Here is a 23,086-nt window from a genome sequence, read left to right on the forward strand (position 1 = left end):
AAGTGCGGATGCAGCTTCCTTTTCCAGTGAAATATGCTCTCATCAACTACACTGAAATCTTTCATCAACTACACTGAAATCTTTCATCAACTATACCTGAAATATGTTGCCTCATTAGTGCACCATTGTTTATAAGAGGCTTTTTAGCATGCATATACATACATTTCACTAGTGTTTGTAAAAGATTACAGTAATACGTATGTATGTTTTCACTAGTGTTTGTAAGAGGTATTTCAGTAATACGTGTGAATGAATTTCACTAAGTTTGATCGATGTTTTTATTTCACTAGTGTTTGTAAAAGGTATTTCAGTAATACGTGTGAATGAATTTCACTAAGTTCGATCGATGTTTTTATTTCACTAGTGTTTGTAAGAGTCATTTCAGTAATACGTGTGAATGAATTTCACTAAGTTCGATCGATGTTTTTATTTCACTAGTGTTTGTAAGAGTCATTTCAGTAATACGTGTGAATGAATTTCACTAAGTTCGATCGATGTTTTTATTTCACTAGTGTTTGTAAGAGTCATTTCAATAATTATGGCCTAAACGGCCCCTCATAATAATCAGCTACTTTTCTTCTTTCAAACGAGACCAACCGTAAGTCTGTATTCCAAAGAATTCATGAGTTACCACCATTTCCAACATACATTTTCATGAGTAGCCTCAAATAGGGCTCAGACAGTTAACAGGTTTAAAATATACTCTACAACCCCTAATAATAACATAGAGATTCACACTCCATCATTGAATGGTTTTGTATGATGTATTTCTAGTTTCTCGTCACTCAAGAAAAACCTCTAGTCATAGTCATGCACTTAACTGCTAGAAATATTTTTCAAGCTGATTATATCACGTATACTGGTAAGTGCATATTAAGTTTGCTAAATGTTTCTCCACATAAAAATTAAATTTTTAAGACGTGATTGTAATTGTCAAATCTGGCAACAGAGAGTAACTCGCTTCACAGTTAGCTGAAAATGCAATCAAACCCTTTTAACAAGGATGGAATTTGTCTCATCTTACTCCGTGAAAAACAATTCATAATTTCATTAACCTTTTTGGAAACACCGGACGTGATTATTAACCTTCATCGCATGAAAGAGATGGAATTCGAGTTAAGCGGCACAGCCACGATTCGTCATTTGAGGCATTACTCATCATTTTAATTTAGACGATAGGAGGCCATTTTTCAACTCTGACATGAATTACTATGTGGTATCCTTCACCTGGACAGGCTGGCAGCATTGCACAGCTGTGCGACGAATGGCAGCTCATGCATTACATGTACACACAATGATTTGTGCGCGAATCAATAATCAAAATGAGCGCAGTCAAGAAATCAGATGGACTTGAGTCGAGGAAGATCCTTCTGATACAGGCTGATTGCACAGATGGTGAGGCAATGAAATATAAAGTTTACAGCCCTAAATAAGTAGTGCGGATTTGTGTTCTGGCACAGCTAACAGATTTTATACGGGGCGCAGGCACTTGCTCGTGGAATAAACTGCATTTACCTGCACAATGCTCTGGCACAAACATCATTAGCCCGGAGACCTTTCTCGGAGCACGCCACTGGATTGTGCACCTGCTACAGCTCGACAAACTCCCTCTCTGCCCCAGTGTTTGGTTTTAAGGGCACTGTGGTCTTCTGCCAGAGTTAAGAAGCCAGAAAATTCAACTCCCCGTTTATGATTTGAGGCGAATATGCAAAAAGATTTGCCCGGTATTTTATGAATCAGAATGAGAGCCAAGTGCATTTTTAGACTATAATGGGCTTTTCATCAAAACATAAACTGACTATACAATAAACAGTATAGCTTCCTTCCATCTCAAAATAAAATGGCAGCCGTCTTGACGTTCTTCAACGCTCATCTCAACAGTTAGATAGATATTTTTGTGTTGAATAAAACCGAAAGGTTAAAAAGTCAACCTCGTCCCACTATGCTAGCTCCGATAAAGCGGTTGGCTCCTCAATTCAGATCAATAATATCTAGCCCATTCCCAGAACAGTGCTGGGAGCTCTCCAAACATCAAAGACCTTGACACAGGACTTGGGAAAGGGCTGACACTGCATGCACATCCGCAACTTTGCCAAACCTTTCGAAATGAAATAAAGTATATAAAGTTTGAAGCATGCAATATATTCTGCAACCGTGAGTTAGGTTAACTACACCTCCACAAGAAGGACTGTTATGTCTGCTTTAGCATTTATGGTCCGTGTGTGCTCTTTAGGGACCCTTTCCTTATACCTAGTTAATAAGTAACCTCAGCTGTGTAGAGTGTAGACTTTGGAGCCACGCTCAGACAGCATTTATGATACGTACACATAATATATCGATCATTCAACAAAGCGTTAAGATATGAGGTATTTCATCACTCAGTGTGAGAGGAATATACTATAAGTGAATGTGTCGGCTATAGTGATAGGAACTTATCTCCAGTGAGCTGTTATCTTGAGAACGTTGTGAGGAGGAAACATAAAACTCCATTCACGGACGCTCACACCTGAGCGCTGAGTAAATGTGATCGTTTAATCTGAGATTGGGCATGTTTTGTGTCGTCTTGAAAGTTCACAACACACTTTCACTTGCGGCTCAAAGCCAGTTTTGCGCATTTCTATGTGTAAATATCCAGCAGAAACACCTTAAAAAGAAGATTTTTAGGCAGGATTTTGTTGAAGATGCTGCCAATATTTCTACAGTGCCTTGAGGAACGCACATAGCACATTTAATGTGACAAAAATACAAGTATGATGGGTGGAAAGAGCTTAAAGCGGGATGAGGTTTTCTATTCATCTGTTTTTTTTAGGTCATTTATCCTTTTGATTGCCGGGCTAAAATGACTCTAATCTGTGCAAAATTCCAGAATTATAAATAAATGTGCTTTTGAATTACGCATGCTGTTATTCTTCAATCCAATAATTTGACAAAATCATCAATAATCACGCCGTACTTATTGTTTCTATTATAGTCTCCAATGTCTAACATAATCACATTCATAAATATAAACATCAAATGGTACAACTAATTGTGACGTGACCTCCTTAAAAACAATGGTCTTCAGTTACCTTGTAAGATTTTCCCTAAACACATTAACAGTTTATTAAAGACGCTCTTTTTATAAATACAGTGAATTTATTTTCTCAGCATGCCAACTGTTACATTCCCCCGTGTGCCCCACCACACACATGCATACATCATATTCCCCATATGAAACATTATAGAGGGGACTGCCAAGTGATCCATATGCCATCTGTGACCAAGCATGCAGCCTGACCTAATGACTCCCCTTTTGTTCATGTCCAGAGATCTCAGCTTAACTGTCTGTTGCACCCACAGACAGACATTTCCAAGCACTATTATCATTGAAATCAAGTTGTATGACATCAGTGCCAAATCAGTTGATCAAGTACATTTCATATCTCCAATATGGCACCATTAAATTGATTAATGGAATTACCGACCATGCATATAGTCCATGATCTATTCGTGATGAATTCATAACGTATAAGAAACGAGTCTTTATGAATAAAGAGATGAAGAATAAGAGATAAATAAAGTGTAGATTTACCTTGTGCCACCGCTCTCAACACGTGGATGTGCATGCAGAAAAACGCCCACCAACTCCAAGTGCACAATGCAAACTTTCTCTTCCCATTCCCGCTGACATTCCTCTCGTGACAATGTGTTAAAATCTTCGAGGATGTGCTCTTGGTGTCACACATGATGGCATTCTGGTCCACACGCGTGAAAGTCAGTCCGTGAACTTTACAGGGTTTCCACAGAGAGCGCGAGTGTCCGTCGCCTCTTGAGTCAACACAGCTCTCCACCTTCCTGTTTAGTCTCCCGGGTCCGCGTGCTTTGGGCAGCACCGTGAATTTCTCTTTGGATGTAGGATCCGATCCGTTGGAGTTCATTCCGCAGCCTCGCGCTGTGACACTACGTCACTTTTATACAGTCCGTGTGTCGCATGTGCCCCGTACCCCAAGGCGCAACTTTACCTCGACCGATAGTTAGACAAAAGCGAGCACTTCGTCCAGGTGCAATGTGATGTCTGAGATGAATGTCTCTTTCATTAACAGTTCAAATACCCGCGTCCGATCAAAGCCGACGAGATAGCTTTAGAAAAGCATGACTACCTGTCATTACATTTATACATCACGAGTCGCTCATTGGTCGCTCTTTAACACGAGTTCGCTTTTTCCCCGATATGAGCTCCACATAAAGTTACGCAGTCACACAAACAGTATTTAGGCTATAAACGATGAGCACACTCACTTCATCCCCAAGAGTCTCGACGCGTTCGCAGGATCCTCTCGTAGTTTGCAGATCCAGTTGTATGCAGTACCCTACCGGTCCAGATGCTGTTATTTTAACACGTTGGAGGGCTTGAAAGAAAACGAGCAGTCATGTCAATGATGTATCGATTGGGTATATCAACTATGGACAAGAATTCACACGGTTGCGCGGGAACCGATTAAAATGCACTCCCGAACTGTATGCGTAATACGCGTACCCATAAACCCTCTTAATTTCAAAGGCAGTCCCTATAAAACGAGTCCCGCGAAGGCGATGTGAATATGACTCGTAGAAATAAATAATTATATGTAGTAAGATTCACTTTTTACAATGTCCTGTGAGCTAAAGCAACAAGCGTGTGAGCCGAACTCCGGTTAAAAGCGAGTAAAACTGTGTACAAATCCAGCGCACTTACGGCAACTTCCATTCAGCGCAGCGGCAGCCGCCTCTCTCTCTCTCTCTCTCTCTCTCGCTCTCTCTCTCTCTCGTTCACCTCCCGCCCTGCTAAAGACCCATTGGCTGCTGCTGCTGGAGGCAATATTTTATACAGTCCTTCAAAGAGTCTCTCTAGGTTTACAGCAATGCCTTTGACTGTGTGGTCTGGTCGACATACATACATTATGCAACATTATAAAATGCATCTCTGAGGCATTCGTTTCACTTTTTGTTGTAGTCTTCGTTAAATGATGCCACACTACATTTTTGATATAATATTTTTATAGCCTTATATCAAAATACTGCTATCGTACTGCTTTGCTCTTTTAAAATGTTTTAGATTTTGACTGCAAATATGGTTACTTTAAGCATTAGTCACAGATGGTAACAAAGAAATGAGGCAAAATTACATTAAAAAATGTTGTAAACTTACTCAATTTAAAGGCTAATTTAACTAATAAACACATATGGTATTTTGGCAGAGAGAACTGTTGTCATCGTACATTCTTGCATTTAAATTTTAATTTCAGGTTATGTATGAAAACTTACACAATATTCTAAACTTTTGTGCTGCTTTTTTTCTATCACCAGATCACGTAAATACTAACACACGCCTTTATGTATATTAAGTATATTAACAAAACCCGGGTTATGTAAATATGTGTATAACAGCTCTGTGTTCTGAAGAGATAAAAAGCTCGACAATGCAGGATACACAGAAATGAACTTGAAAAGGCGCAGTTGCATATTTTTCCACGCAAGAGTGAACAAAAGCAATTGTCTGAGCTCCAAGACTTAACAGTGAGTTTCACATACAAAACAGTGTCGTAATAACTCTGTGTATAATTTTGACGGATATTATTAGTATACATTTTGCATCTTCATTGAGGATTAAAGGTCGTGTATGAATTATAGCGACATCTAGTGGTGATGTTGCAAATTGCCACCAATGACACCACTCCGCCGCCCTTTAAAGCGCTACGGTGGCTGACACAGAAATAAGGTGCTGTCACGTTTTTCTTTGTCGAAGGAGATATCGTATTTACAAAACGCGCTCTGTAGAGTAGTTTGTCCATTTAGGGCTACTGTAGTGACAACATGGGGAATTGACCACAGTGTATTTAGATAGAAAAAGATAATAAAAACATAACGCTTCATTATGTAAGGTCTTTATACACCTCTGAACACATAGTTATGAATACTATGTCACATTTTCTCAATAGATCCTCCAAAATGACACACAGCACCTTTAAAGCCAATGAGACAGACTAACTCACTACTGCGGTGTTATTGCTGTGTCACATTCTAAATAAGCCATTTCCCTCTTTAAAACACTGAACGTGTTTAGTCAAATATACAATACAGTCATGTCATTTCGTGATTATGTACAATTATCCTCAGTGCAGCTTTTAAAACTGTCATTAATATGATTTGAGTACACCACTTAGTAAAATGAATAAGAAGTCTGCCTCTCTTTATATGTGTGGGTGGCTGTATTTTGTTCTATCCTGTTCTGCTATGCACTGATATAACACAGCTGTGATAAAGTGATGTCTTAAAGTGATGCTTGCCCTGGAAATGATCACTATTACAATTGCTCATTTACTATACATACGGCCAGGGATTTCAACAAGCCGTTTTAACTTCGAGACCTGAGAATGAATTATTTTGACTTGGACAAGTAAACAATCACCGACCAAACAGAGACACATTAAAAACGACTTTCTTAGCAACTACATGCCATGTCACTACCTCAAAAAACCAGAGCAACAATTTCTATTTGTATTTCAATTTCTATTATATTTCTACCGTCAAATGTAAAAAAAATATTGTATATTACTTTACTACATTTCATTAACTTTAGCTTGATGCTTTGCAAGGAAGACTTTAAATGCCACAAATGCTGTAATCCACCTCAGAGTCTCATTGCACAGCATTACCTGCTCAGTTTTAATTGCTCAGATCCATGTAATAGTTCATTCCCTGACTAATTCGTTCCAAAGAAACAAAAGGAAAAAGGAAAAGAATAGCTCAAAACGTCCTCAGCCATCCCAGCAGGAAACAAACTCTGTTTCATGAATACAGATTATGTTCCATTATTGTAATACAAATAATCAGCAACAGCTCCTTTCATCTCCACTGTGTTAACAAATTTGAGCATGAGCATTTATGTCAATGTATCTTGTAAATGAACCTCTCAGTGTTTACCTGGGCTGTACCTGTCAACTCAGAAATGCTGTCAGAATATTTGATAACGCTGTTTAGTCACATGACGTCTGGGTTATTCATCAATGCACGGCGGTGATTCGTGTGATTCATTTGCTTTGGCGATTTTTCACAATCAAAAAGGCCCCAAGATGCATTTTAGACAGCGTACATGATTATTACCTGTTTGTTGCTGCGCCCGATTGGATATTTGCATTGTTGCTGGATTCAGCTGTTTGGTTTCTCTGATAAGTGATGATGCATATGGTGAGCCGCTCAGCATAAACGCTTCTGCATCTGTTTATTTCAGAACCCTGTCTGTGTGGCAAACAACGTTGAGACAAAGCCAGCAACAGCAGGGCCTGTTTACTTCATGCTTTTCGGATCCAGGTCCAGTTTCCAGTCGATAAATAGTTAGTGTAAACTGTTTGCCTGAAAATGGATATGCTTAAAAAGGAAGTGGTTTACTTATTGTATATGAGCTTGAGGGCCCTTAAAGATGAAGTTCATCCAAAAGTGAAAAAAATTACATTGTTTACTGACCCACATAATGTTCCAAACCTGTCTACATTCTTTTGTCTAAGAAGCACTATTGTTCAGTATTTGAGGAACATGGCTATTCATTTTTTTATTTCATGGAAGTGAATGAGGACGGAGACATTTAAGTTCTAAAATTACAAGTGTAAAAGACTATAAAAGTATTGTAGAAGTAGGTTTGCTTGTCTTCTCAAGTCATAAATTAGATTTGCATCAGGATCAGGAACATTTATAATAATTTCTACAATGAATTGATTTGACAGCACTAATTTAGTCTATTTATTTAACGCTTTAGAAAAAGTTGCAATGTTTGAAAAAAACTCACAAAAACAAAAAGAGGAACATTAAAAGTGTAGTGTATAGTTCTTAAGAAGGATACATTCTACTTTTCTAAAAAGACCAATGTTAACAGTTTTTACAGAACCACAAACTATTATATATTTTGTGCTTGTCATTTAGACCCAGTCCCTATTTACTTCAATTACTCTACAAATTATTCTTTAAAAACTAAGCGTTGGTGCTCTAAGCCAGATATGAATCACAAGAATTTGGAACAACATGAGATTTTTGTTTTTAGACGAACTATCACCTCTGGACATTTCCCCCAAAAACTCTCTTTGAGAACCCCTCTGCTCCGCCCAATCCCACATTTCCTCAAGCCTGTCACAGCCCATCCCTGCTGGTCACATTCACTGTTATATCTCAACGAGCAGGGCTTTGACTCTGAGCCATCTGGGCTACCTCTCTTCAGAGGCGTCCAATAAATCATTTTTCCGCCTTATCTAAAGCAGAGCCATGAGGGGATGATGAAAAGAAGACATCAAACATGTAGTGCATGTGTGGCCATAAGGGTTTGTAGTCACCATGCCGGAGGTCGGGGTGCTGGATATCAGAAAGATTAGATAATACACGGCCTGGCCTAAGAAGTCATGCTCTTTCAGTGAAGTACCTAAACCCCGGGTTAGATACACATCAATTCTCCGACTGAAGATCTGTGCTAATGTATCTTTGTGTCAGGATGATAAATGATTCATCGTCATGGCAATAAATGTTCTCCTCCGTTCAAAGCAAGACAAGTTCTCCGGATAGATCATCCGGAGTGTGTATCTATTTCTGCAAAAAATCAGCAACCTGATTTCTGTTTGGCTGCTCAAATGCCCCTGGGTTAGGTGTGAAAGCATCACTTTTTTCACGCGAATCACGCCCCTCCAGCTTCAGCATATTCTCTTCATCATGCCACAGTCATAATTACGAAAGCGATGTCATATGGCAGCAATCTTTCAGGGAAGCAAAATTGCAATGCTTTTGTAGTATCTGTTTTGTTTGAAACACACTAGGAACTCTAAACAAGTCTGCCTTCGTCTGTCGCCTTGATAAACAGCTTCTATTACTCATTATGAGGCTTGACTGACTGTCTTCTTGCCAAACTCAGTATGGCTCATAACAGACCAAGCAGATGCAGAAAATCCTTCATCTCGCAATGGAGGAAAGACACCGCTGTGAGCTACAGCGCAATCTGGATGAGAGAACAAACTTCCCTGCGAGCCGGCGAGCATGGCTAACATATTGGTTAGGGAATAATTACTTTATGCAAATGTGTGTGGGTGCATCTGACACCCTATACGAATGACCCTGAAAAGCAGCGATGATTTTTGCGGTCCGACACAACCTGGCTGGCACAGCACATACCGTGAGGCTTAAATGTGTGGGTGCTCTTTGGTGTATAATCATCGAGTCGTGGTGTACAAGCATGTACGTGTGGGAGTTACTACAGCGGTCTGATAGGAGATAAAATGCTATATGAATAAAGGCTTACCAGACGCTTCAACTAATGAGTCTTTATACATTTAATTCTAAACTTCTTGGACAATTATTTTGTAATGCACACTTGAAGGATAAAATTCTTCACATTTGAATGAAAACTGTGACATGCCCAAATATGCAGATCATGTTTTTTTTTCAAATCTTGCCACCGTTTAGCTAAACTCTGATAGAGCCTTGACAAACCATTGAGGTGCAATGTAAAAAGAAGCAAAGCACAACAGTGCCCCCTTTGGCACAATGGCTGAACTGCACCACTGAACCCCTTGTCTCATCTTGTCTGTAAATACGTCCCAGTGGTTAATGCAATGTTCATAAATATAGACAGACTAGACAGAAAGCAATTCCAGACACAGATACATCCTTGCTGTGATCTGTGTTTATCCATTTCTTTGCATAATAAGTTTATTAGTGTTTTTCTGATTTCCTGTTTATTGTCATTCCTCATTGAAAGGACGCAGAAGCATGCATTTAACTTCCACTTCTTCGTAGGAAGCTCCCGGGACCTCTCTGAACTCATTCCCAGTTATGAACAAGCGTTGACAAAAATCCCCTTGGTTTACTCGTCTCGTCGCCTGTGTCTTGTTATGTTTCGCCGTCTTAACGGATGGTCACCCAGCATGTCTCGCTGTGATAAAATGAATCCACCCATTCCCATCCTTGCACAATCTCCTTGTTTGATTAGACATGAACTGCTGGGTCAACAAAGGCCATGAATCAATCACAGGGGGCATAAGGCTGGCAGCCCACTTTGCAGGCCCCGTTGAAGTAGGTTAGTGTGCATTAGATGGGTATGAATGTGTGACCTGAACGCTGCCGCGGGGACGCACCGAAGTCACACTGATAGTTTCGTTTACCTATGATCAAATTTATCAGCCGCACAATTTGGTTTGCTCTCCAGGGCATAAGAACTTATCAGGGAAAGCACTCGGAGATGTTATTAATTCAGCAAAGAATGCCCCCGAATAACATTTGACCCTGAATTCACAGTGGGAGACGTGCGTTCCCTGTCTTCACTTTGGCGGGTACGTTCAGTCCTTCAAACATGGAATGCATGAATAAACAGCGGAAGTGTCTGCCTTGTTTATTTATATAGTAAGGAGATTTCCACTGGTTCTCAAAATAAAATGTTTTTGGTTGCCAAAGTTGGTGTGGTTTATACAGTACCTTTTGTGAAGTTTAACAACTAGCTTAAAGATATAGTACACCCCAAAATGAAAATTCTGCCATTATTGACTTGTCATCAAACCTTTGTGACTTTCTTTCTTCCGCAGAACACAAAAGAAGATATTTTGAAGAAAGTTGATAACTGAACAGCACTGGTCCCCAATCGCTTCAATTGTATGGACAACATAATTGCATGTGAATGGGGGCCAGTTTCCAACATTCTTCGAAATATCTTCTTTTGTGTTCTGTGGAAGAAAGTAAGTCATGCAGGTTTTAAATGACAATAGGGTGAGTAAATGATGACAGAATTTTATTTTTGGGTGAACTATTACTTACAATACTTGAGAAACTCTTTTTTTGTAATGACAGCCCAAAAGTCACCATGCACTTTTTATTATAGGTCTGCCTTGAATTGCTTGCAACTTTCTCTTCAGATTTTTGGCTGAGCTATTTCTTTAAAGTCTCTTTTATCCATATAAGTTGCCCTGCTCCAAATCAGTGCCGAACCTAAACTGTGTTTCCACAGGCATACAGTGCAAAACAATACCAACAAACTTAAATATTTCAGCGAGTTGCATTAGACAACCAGTCATAAGCTAGACAATGCTTGCCTTATTAAATATGCATGTACTGTTGGAGAAACTTTCACAGTGTTTAGTTTCAGCACCTGGGGGAGACATTTCTGGTGGACAGTGACAGCAAACACGTTCACTGGAGTGATGTAGAAACTGTATTATTTTTAAGACACCGGAGCTGATTAGAAGTGTAAACATTTACACAGATGGACTAGCAGCTATTAAAACAGGTTGCATGCTCATTCAGTGTTGTACTTGTCCAATCAATCTTCATTACTTATTTAATATGCAAATAAGAACATTAACTCAAGTTTTACAAATGGTTAGAGTGCAATCTCAAATGTGACTTACATAGAATTAATTGGCAAGCAAGGTTGGCCTATAGTATGAGCATAATGAAACTTGGTATTGAAATATAAGCATTATGACCACAAAACTAATGTTTACTAGTATTACTAGCATTTGACAGTATCAGATTAAACGTTTTTTTGAATGAGCTTTTTGTATAAAAGCAGGACATTTTAACATTGTTGTATCCACATTGTATGTCAAAAGGGACAGTTCACCCAAAAATGAAAATTCTGTCATCCTTTACTCACCCTCAAATTGTTCCAAATCTGTATATATTTCTTTGTTTTGATGAACACAAAGAAAGATTTTTGGAAGAATGCTTGTAAACAAACAATTCTTGGACACAATTAACTACCATAATAGGAAAAAATGCTTGTTCTGCTGAACACAAAAGAAGATATGTTGAGAAATGTAGGAAAGCAAACAGTTCTGGGACAGCTTTGACTATTGTCATTTTTCCAGTAAATTGTGGCCAAGGTCTGTTTGGTTACAAGCATTCGTCCAAATGTCATTTTTTCTGGGTTCATCAGAACAAAGAAATTTATACAGATGTGGAACAACCCAAGGGTGAGCAAATTATTTTTAGAATTTTTATTTTGGGGCAAACTGTCCCTTTAAGGATATACAGTAGTAGATATATGTCAGATTTTATGTGTGGGACAGCCAAAATTTAGAAAAATATAAAAAAATATATTTTTAAAAATATTTATATAAACAATATTAAAATAGAATAAAAGGGGTTTATCTCCATTGTTATTTTTTTCTAAATTTTGGCTTTCACACTATAGGACACATGTACGCTGTGCCCAAGTGAAAAAAAAAGACACCAAAGGGGAGTAGAAAGGGTAACCTACACTACATTAACCCCTAAAAACATTTCCAAAACATGACGCCTAAACATTTTAAAAGGATCATCATAACACATAATTTATCAAACGCATAAATATTTCAGATGGCAGTTTGCGTTTCTTGGCGCATGAGAAACAAAACAAGGCACACACAAGCATTTAATTAGATCATAACATATTCACTTTGATTCAAATTAAATGTGTTTATATTGGGGAAAACACGCTTAATTTCAATCCAAATTGGAAAATGATGCACTACTTGGTTTTTCAAAAGGATTTCTCATGCCAGGAAAGACATCCTTTGTGGATATCCGTCTTCCCTCGTGAAATTACAGTACATCTAGTTGGTTGGGTTGTGAGCGCTGCGAGAGAAAGATGATAGACCACCAGTGAAGTGCTGCTGGTTGAGAATAGCTTTTAAAATGAGGGTAAATGAATGCAGGGAACCCCCGTAGAGTTCCGCATGTGTGGCTGATGGCTTTGTTACGGCACACACAGATATCTTTTTTCCGAGGTGAAATTACAGGAATCAGTGTGTTGCGGTCTTTATTGCCCTGAAGCATAGCCTACATCTACACTGACAATTGTTTATTTGGAACATGACACTTTATTCACAAGTATTTTCTTGCTTCTATCAGAACACATTTCTGAAAGGACAGGTTTTAGACCACCAGATGAATAATCTTCTGTCACATCACTGCATTGTGTCATCCTTTCCTCTGTGAAACACATGCTCTTTGTTATACAACAAAAGTATAGTACACACAGGGGCTGTCAAGCTCAGATAAGTACTGTAACAAAGAGCACTATTCTGTAAAAGTCTGTTTGGCTTATGCACTGTGTCTTTTAATGCCTGAGGTACAAAACAATATTGTATGTTATTTATTTCTTCTATACTGAGCAAAATCCTTGTTCCAACCCTGATTCACCCGGGCAGGGCTATTTAACTTCACCACCACATGGGCCTTACAAATAATTGTTTGGGGTGTGAGGACCAAGCCCTTAAATTTGAACAACATTTGAAAACTACGGAACAGCTCTATGGCAAAATTTACATCAACCATAAGTGTTCATAGTTCATAATGAGAAATAAAAAGCTGTTTCCACCTATTCTGTTTCAAGTTTATATTTCCTGATCAATGATGAAGGAATTTGCAGCTCATACAGTATACATATACTTCCAATTGTATTCAACTATACCTGTTATTTAGATTATTGTTGAGAGATTCTAACTTAATGCCAAATGGATGCACAGAGCAACACAGAACAATGTTCCCAGCCTTACGGGAGACAAGAGAGCAATGGGTTTATTAAGTTTTCAATGGAAATCATCCACACTGCTCGAGGCAAAGCTGCAAATAAAGACATTGTAATTTTTAAGTAAGACCCCATGGACCTGCGGTAACTTAAACGTAGATCAAATGTCACTGTAACACGTTTGTCCCTTCACTATTAGAAAGCAATGTCTGTGGCTTGTAAACATGCAACAGGATTGTTCTGTGTAACTGTTGACTTAGAGAAATAGCGATGCGTTTGTCTTGAGTATCTTTACCTCAGAAAACAGTGTGTATGGTTTGTAAACATGCGACAGGGCTCTCTCTAAAAAAACAATGTTTATTTGGTGTAGCGCATGGTATATTAAAAGATCTGTGGTGTTTTTTGAGCTGGAAACTTCACAGACACATTATGTGGACCCCTATGATTTCTATTCAATTTGTGTAAAACTAGAAAAAAAATCATCCCTTTAAATGACTTCATGAGTATCACTGAATGTTTCTCTTTATTGCAATAGTTGTGTATGAGTTTCATGATTGTCCTCAGTGTAAACAGATAAAACTCAACATGCTGGACATGAATCAAATATACAGAAAAGCTGAAAAGCAAAGATTTTGGACGACATGGATAATGTTTCTGAAGATCAGCGGACAGTTTAATGACTCAGGACAAACAAGAAACCCTTAAACAACTATGACAAAACATTAAATGCTATATGCTTTTGTTAAATGAAAAAGGTGGTGTAAACATTGTTCATTATTAATCCTTCCTCTTGTATTGAAAGTGAATGCATCATACAGTCAAATTTTTAATTTTTAGATTTCCATGGTAATAATAAAAAAACAAATACGCCAATGGGTTCAATTACCTTTTACTGTACATGTGACCTGTAAAACATGTTGTAATTAATTAAATTACTGTTAGGGTTGTCATATTATTGTTATATATATTATTATTATATGATTCATAGCCAAAATTGGAAGAACAAAATTAAAGATGAATTTGATCATTATTTATTTTTTACATTGTTGATATTAAAATAATATGGTTAATGTGAATTCTTTTGGCTACGGTTATCGTGAAGTGAAAATTGAATATTGTGACAATCAGGGCCAGTTTAATTTATGATCCAGCCTTAAATACATTTACATTTATGCATTTGGCAGACACTTTAATCCAAAGCAATTTACGTTGCATTATCCTTTACATTTAGTTTCTAAGTATGTGCAATCCCCTGGGATCGAACCCACGACGTTTGCGTTGTTAACACCATAGTCGTTCCATTAAGCTACAGGATAGCTATACTTTTATTCCACATACAGCCGTATTAAAGGGTGTGTTCATCCCAAAATCAATTTGTCCGATTTTTTTAATTCACTCATGAAGTTCAACATGTTTTGAGACCTCCCGGCGTCTTCGGAGAACAAATAAAGATATTTAGGTGAAATCCTAGAGATTTCAAGGCCCCCTCATAGACCTTGTGGTTATAGTAGTTGTCAAGGTCCAGAAAAGTACTAAAGACGATGACAACAAAACCATTCTTAAGTAGCACTGGAAAAGTTGTAATAATCGCCAAAAATACAGCGTATGGGTAAAAATAACAGATTTTTCTTCGTGGCAAAAATCATTAGGATACTAAGGAAAGATCATGTTACATGAAGATATTTTATAAATTTCCTACCGTAAATGTATAAAAACTTTCTTTTTGTGAGTGGATAGCCTGCCACAGTGACTTCAACTTCAAAGGTGATTTTCTCAATATTCAGTCAGAACGCCGGTGTCTGCCCCCACCGAATGCGTCAACGTGTTCTCTTGAACCATAGACTGACTTGTCAGTGGTGAATATATTGAATAAAGTCGTTATTTTGGTTTGTTTTTCGCACATTAGGATTGTCATCGCTTCAAAAAGATTCAATTGAGCCACTGTGAGCGAATGTGCCGATTTAACCATTTTAGTACTTTTCTGGACCTTGACAACAACTATAATCATTATGCCTATGAAGAGGACTGGAAATCTCTCGGATTTCACCTAAATATATTTATTTGTGCTCCGAAGATGCAGGAAGGTCTCAAAACATGTTAAACATCATGTGGGTAAGTAAATAATCATACAAATTTGATTTTGTGATGAACTTTCCCTGTAACTTTTTGATTTACAGGTATAAGCTTCAACTTGTGAAAACATGTGCCTTGGCTGAATGCAATTATCACCTGTTCATAACGGCTATGAATGTTAAAACCCTGACTGTGTGAATAATAAACAGGAACTTCAGCTCTTGTCAAACGTTTAAAGGCAGTTGATAAATGATACGTTTCTTTTCACTTCATGATTAAGTTCTTAACAATAGGACAGTGATCTTGTTAATCTCGTGTGGGAGTTTTTTTTGGCAGCAGCATGTTTGTTCATTTGTCGCCTGCCTGCTTCTGATTCACTTCTGTGTTGTGAAATTTCTTAACCTCTTTTGTATTTTGTAGTGGTTCCGTTTCATTCATCCACATCAGATCTGTAAAAGCAGAGGTCTTTTCAAACCAATGTACTACTGTACGAAACCATAGTGTGAATTTACAGTATATTCCTTACTGCTAGATGTCATACTCTAAATGTTACAGAGCTCATACTGCGTAACATAACACCCATCTGACAGTGACACCTGGAAGGTATTGCAAAATGCACATTGACTGTCAGTTTTATTATCTTATACTCGGGCTAGAAAATACTTGTGGTCTTCATACACGTCTGTGGACCCATCTTAAATTGACGTATTAATATTAATTTCACTGATAATCAGCAATGCCTTTGATTCAAAGTGGACCGGCTCGTATGGATACAAATGAGCTGCGTTAACAAACGTAAATGGCTTCAAAAGCTACAATGAGGATTCCTCTTTCCTCTTGTTCTTCACAGAATAACGTCCAGCTTAAGTTTCATATCCCCTCATGACGGCGTTAGATAAATCAATTGTATTTAAGTAATGTGATAATAGTCGTCCTTCTGCGTGCTCTGCGAGTAGATTATGGCCATGAATGGGACGTGGATGCCTCTGTCTTTTATGAGACTCACACCATATTAGGTTTTGAAGGACGTGACCTTCTCATGGCTCACTCAATCCGCTGTCACACACTAAATGCCAGTGAACTTATGAGAGTGGCCACTTTGACTAAGACGAAATAAGACTTAATTACAAATAGCTTGGCTAATGAACTCTCATTTCTGAACTTTCAATGTTAATGGCACCTAATTGCTGCGACATAAGTGTATAAATTAATATAGTTTAACGGTGTTAATGAATAGTTTGACTAATAATAAAACAATCAAATTAGAGTCCCATTAGAGTCTTAAAGTGATAGTTGACCCAAAAATGCTCTGTTATATATTTTTTGTCATAAATGTTTGAAATGACAAGTAAATGATGACAGAATTTTCATTTTTGGGTCAACTATCACTTTAAGACTCTAATGGGTACACAGCTCACGTCCGCATCTATCTTCCCCACACCCGGTTTCTGACAAACATGATGCTTTCCATAACAAGACCATTTTCAGGCTCATTGTTGCTCAGCGCTTGGGCACGAAAGTGGATTTGTGGTGAAAGCGCTGTTATTAGATACGAGTGAACACTATTAGCAGATGAAAATGGAAGATTGAGCACTTCAGCAGTTAATAAAACCTCCCTATTGATAGGTTCCCATTATCATGTCCGCGTTTAGAAAAATTACCTAAATGTGCAATGGGCAGAAAATCTTACTCGATCATATGTTTAGGGGGAACGGACATTTGCAGGGTGTATTCTAACTTTACCTGTGTTTATTTTTACAGGATATAAATAGTTTTGTGGAAAACAATATTTGAAGAATCACTGACTCACTGAATTTATAGCTCAACCTGATTTTGCCAGGCGGTTGATGTCTGCAGGACAACATATTTTGTTGACCTAACGACAACATTTTTATAAATAAAACCTAAACCCACACCAAACCCCAACCCTGACCATAACTTACCCCTAAAATCAGAGGGAAACGATAAGTGAAAAACAATGGTATAGAAGCACCTAATCCTGGTTGGAAGATTAAATATAACATAAACTGTTAATTTATTTCTGAAATCTGATTGGCAAAAACAGGAGAGCCTATATCTAACTCAAGCATAGACAGTTTTCATGAAATAAAAATGTAAGGTTTGGGGATTCTAAGGATATCTATAATCTAATGTGCTCCAAAACATTGGAAAAAAAATCACATTTAGACGATATAAGCACTCAAGCAATCAAAACTTACCCACTCTCACTTACACCAAAAAGAAGCCAAGATTTGGATAAAATCATTCTGCACTTCAGCTTCTCATCTGCTTTTTCTGTCAAATTCAAAGACTTGAGAATCTATTGCTGGCTATTTTAAAAGTGCAGATTTCAAGGCACTTGACTTCACTGGGTCTTGAAGTACTTGAGTCATATTTAGTGCCTTTATCATGTTTTTATAGTAATTTTAAGTGCTTTTGGTCACTGATTTCTTTTTATGGGGCGAGCGATTCTTCAAAAATTCTCACTTTTGTGTTTTAGCGAAAAAAGAGTGGTAGAGAAGAACGTGTGTGTTAAAACAACACAAAGGTGACTTTTTAGTGATCAACAATATTCCTTTAATGTTTTGGAAAATTTAAGAATGAAAGAGGACTTACATGAGAGATTTGACCACAGTGAAGCTTTGGACAGATAAGAGACGCTGCTGACCCTGCATTTTTGCATCCTCATCAGGTCTGATGTTCATCGTTTTACTCACTTCTGACAAAATTGATGGACTCATTTAGGACCAGGGGCCATTATTGCTCTCTATAATGGAGAATTATTTTATTATGGAAGTTACATCATGTCTGCTATGGTGATGTTATGATCAGAACAAATATGATTACTGCATAATCCCCTGAAATTCGGTGGGGAAGCTGTAATGGTTCTGCCTCCTAAATGTGATATCAGTATTCATCACACTGATTCACCAAGGACAGCCTCATCAGTTTAAGAAGAAAGCAGATTTTTTGTTTTTTCCTCTCTAATGGAATGGTTCAGTTTCCTGCTATGAAAATATAAACATTAATCTTGTCATGTGACTGGGAATGTTATTTTTCATGATAAATATATTCGACGTCTACATAATTTAAGTGCTGGTGATCAAAAGGAAACTTCCTCCGTATAAAGAAAAATCTGCTGGATTCTAAGATAATTATTTCGTGAGGTTATTTTTGTAGGTGGACAAGGTGCATGTAGAATTTGGAAGCATTTGTCTACATTTCTTTGATCCTTTGAGATGAAAGTGTACAGAGTTTAGAAGAGCATACAGTACTTTTAAAACTAAAAAAAACGTCCACAGAAAATGTCCTACAATACAGCTTGTTCTTCAAACATTGTGTTCCTGCCCATATTGCTTATTTCACAATGTTTTGAAGGCGCTACTGCAAAAGTGGTCCACTTAAAGCTCCAGCGTGTAATTTTTTAGAGGATCTCTTGAAAGAATGGCAATATAATATACATGTCTTTAGAGGTGTATGAAGACCTTTCATAATGAAGCATTGTTTTTATTACCTTAGAATGAGCTATTTCTATCCACATACACCGCAGATTCCCTTACATGTAATTGTTTCAGTAGCCCTAAACAGACACACTGCTCTACAGAATGGGTTTTGTAAATACGTTATCTCCTTAAACAAAGAAGTGAAAATGTGTTATCTGTGTCAACCGCCATAGTGCTTCGAAAAGAGAGGGAGGAGGGATGGAGTAATCTGTTTATGCGTCCCGCTTAATTTCAAACACTGGACCATTAATGGCCACTGGCCTTGTTTATTGTTTTATACTGTTGTATGATGTCTACTTATGACGTTTGCCTTGGTTTTACATTAAAAAACATCAAAATAAATAAGTAATAGGCTATTTTCTACTCGGGTTTTGAGGCCGGTTTGACAAACGCTCTGTTTTAATGTGCCTTCCACATTGAAGACTCCCGGGAGTCCTGGCCTAAAGGACAGTGTTGGCAGGTAACTGGATATGACCAGCTCCTGAAATAATATCAAAACACTTCAAAACGGTCTCTATTGTTTGAAACGGTGGCCAGAACCTTGAAAAATGATATATGTGCCCGCCAAATCACAGAGATACCGATTTGCACGAGACTAATGTTATGGCAGGACCTCTGTGTTAAAATATGGGATATCATTTGTGGGGAAATTTTTGCTTTATGAATTACAGAGATGGCCGATTCGCACAAGATTAAGATCACCCTCCGCAATTACAAATGACTAGAAGTCCCCAGGTAATACTTATCACGTGTAAATAGGGCTATCAGGGCATATCAAGTGATCTCTTACAAAGCAATAGTGACGCATGGTACACATTATTTTTCTCACATAAGATTGCTGCGCCAATCCTGTCGGATCCAATATTGACAGCGTAGCACTGGTTTTTAATATTGGTCTCTCCTCAAATCCAGCGTAACCTGTGCATTGTTCACAAAGGAATCCATGGTGAAATGAAGCAATCAAATGCTCAATGTTTTACCTACATGAGCTGGATCATCTTTAAAAATAAACTTCAACCACTCAATACTAATGTCGGAATCTGAAGGAACGTTATGCAGCGACTTTATTCTTCCACAACCAGACACTGACTGCCCATCTTTGACGGCATGTGTATTGCTTGCTTGCTCTATTTGGTTCCGCGCAACTTGTGTTATTTCAGGACTGTCATCCGCGAACCAGTGGGGGGTGTTAGAGAAATAGTCGTTGATATTCTTCTGTGGAGGTGGTTGTAGTAGAGTAGGCGGAGCGAGACCGTGGTTCGAGTCTGGTGAGTAATTGTGAATTAGCGCCAGCTGTGCGCACACCAGGCTCGAATCACGTAGGAGATTAGGAGCATATAAGAGAACGAGCGACCGGACCGTCGAAGAGAGAGGACCGGGCCCGAACTTATGTTAAGTTTATGTTCTTGTGTTTTGTATTTATGTTTTGTTGTGATGTTATATTACTTTATTAAATGTTTAAATGTTTGCCGGTTCCCGCCTCCTTCCTTCCTTTTAATGAATCTTATTACAGTGGTGTTAAACCTATCTATGATGTCATAGAAAGCTGCATTTCAGGACCTAGCGTTCGCTGGGCCTGGTTTCCATAACAGATGTAATTTCAGTAACAAGGGCGTTTTCGGTTCTGACACTTACAGGATGTTCGCTTGAATACGATTCCCTCTTATATAACATAAGCTTGGGATAAAATTGATGTCTTAATTCATGAATTTTTAAGGCTCACAGAAAGTGAGTGTGAAATGGTAACGTAAAACTTGGTGATTAACAGTTTTACTAACATAACTAATTTTGGAAAAGTAAAAATGAAGATGACCCTTTCAGGACTTTCTTCTGATGGAAAACACTTTATGTACCTTAATATTTCTTCAGTATCCCAGTTTCCCATTGACTGACTTTAAAATTAAGACGTTACAACTGCTCTTGGTTTTCTAATGATTCATCATGACTGTGGCAGCAGGTTTTAAATCTTTTAGATTTAAGGTGCTTTATTAGTGTAACAGATATTTTATACTTCATTATGTTCACAGTTAAAATCTACAAATTGTACAGTACTTGAGGATGGTAAAGAGGATAATTTTAAATAATAAAAAAGGCAACAACAACATTTTATTTACATAAGTAGAGAATTAGGTTTTTAGACATTTATTATTTGGTTGTTAATTTTGGTTCATTTGAATTTAGTTGTGTAAGTGAATTCACACTGCTTTAACTCATGTTACAGTTAACTAAAATTAATTGGTTTTAAAATTGTATTAGTAAATGCTGATTTTTATATTTTAAGTCAAATTCTAGGCATCTCTATATGACATTGTTATTTTATGCAATAAGAGCCCACCATCCCCTTTTTTATGTAGACAATGTTTAATCTATTTGAAAACTTGAGCAATTGTAATTGAATAAACTTTCCATTAGAGACAGGCTCCAGTATGCTGTCAACAACAATAGTTGAAAAGCATGAATAGACTATTTACTTCTCTGTAAGACAGTGAATTACTAACAATAGTCATTCAGAATTGTAGAAGTCACTAATTCCTCTGTATTTACCACTGGAGGGCACACTAGTTGACTAACTTCCTCACTGAAGTAATCTGACACTTTCAAGCGTCCCATCCCTGTGGTCTGATTATAATCTTTGATATGAAGTGCTGTCTCCATTGTCAATGTTTTGTACGTCTGTGGTTCCTAACTTATTTTGTACGACATCCTTTGTAAGGTGCATTGCTTTGTTGCCCCCAAAAATAAACATTTATAATCTTAGAGTTTTGTTTAAACCAAAAACATTCAGTTTTACAATGCTGTAAGTTCTTTTGGTTGTTATTGTGCATAATTTTTTATGTCAAAAACTGTGGCCACTGGATCCATTTTGGGGCCCCAGTTGTCATGATAAAATGCCAACAGAATAACTTGCTTACCTCAACAGCTTTTTTTCATATTTCCATGTAATTTCTCTTTATAATGTAAATATATTCATTGTAAAGTGTCAAAATGTTGATACACACAGAGGTTAAATTATATACAGTGCTGTTTGCAATGCACATTTTCTCAAAGCAGCCTTGCAGCAAAAATATTGCATTGCTAGTTTGCTTAAAACTCTCACTGCAACTTAATTTAAAGTTAAGTTTAATTTATATTGCTCCAGTCATTTCAATAAAACAAAATAGAGTAAAACAAGAGAGTCCCTGAAACCATACTGTGACATCTGAATAACCGTTGTAATAAACAAATGTTTTGGGGAATATATTTGCATGTTCTGTGCTAGTGACTACAAGTTGAAACTTTGCACAATCTATAATGCGAAATATTCCCCCAAGTAAAAAATCTAGATAAAATTTCACAACTTAGTATGATATTTGTGCTTGTAACACCTATCGCTTTATAATATATCTGTGGTAATTCAACATAATTTAGCCTATTGCATAGTCATTTGGGCTTAATTCTTTTTCAGACCAAGATCAGACCAAACCAGGATCCATCTTGATTATAGCTTATTATATTTCATATCTTATTAGAGCTTTCAGTTCATGAATTTTTATGTGTGATTTTAATGTATTATAAGAATGATCACTTGAGAAAGATTGTCATTGGGATTGTACATTACGAGTATTTTTTTTCTGGTACTCTGTGATACCTATGCCTGTACTTTTTTAAAACACAATGAGGCTGATAAAAATGGGAAAGCTTTATAGTTACAAACAACTCCACCTTAAACAAATTATGAAAAAATAAACAATTTGATGTGCTTTTCACAATTTTTCAAATGAACGAATTTCTATCAGTTCTGTCACATGAGGTATCAGTCCGAGCTTAGAATCGGGCCCTATACCAATACGGTGTATCCCTAGATACAATAGTATGTGTATGATATAAAGGTGAGGTCAAGTAGCCTATTCTTAATATTTACTTGTAAGGTGCTATGGTATATTTCTTATAATAAAAAATGTGTTTGTTTGGCTCATTATTAGTGCACATACCACTTCAAAGGAATATTGCACCAATAATCCATTCACTTTTTTCT

General features: G+C 37.4%; 1 protein-coding gene across 1 annotated transcript in view; it reads right to left on the reverse strand.

The window, feature by feature from the left end:
* The window catches only part of sdk1a (sidekick cell adhesion molecule 1a), a 261,987-nt gene extending 257,253 nt beyond the window's left edge, over positions 1–4,734 (reverse strand). The window contains 1 exon segment of the mRNA XM_056752481.1: positions 3,572–4,734. Within this exon segment, the coding sequence (XP_056608459.1) occupies positions 3,572–3,917 (346 nt within the window). The 5' untranslated portion in view covers positions 3,918–4,734.
* Between the last annotated feature and the right edge of the window lie 18,352 nt (positions 4,735–23,086).

The sequence above is a fragment of the Triplophysa dalaica genome, chromosome 7, assembly GCF_015846415.1.
Source record: "Triplophysa dalaica isolate WHDGS20190420 chromosome 7, ASM1584641v1, whole genome shotgun sequence".
NCBI lineage: Eukaryota > Metazoa > Chordata > Actinopteri > Cypriniformes > Nemacheilidae > Triplophysa > Triplophysa dalaica.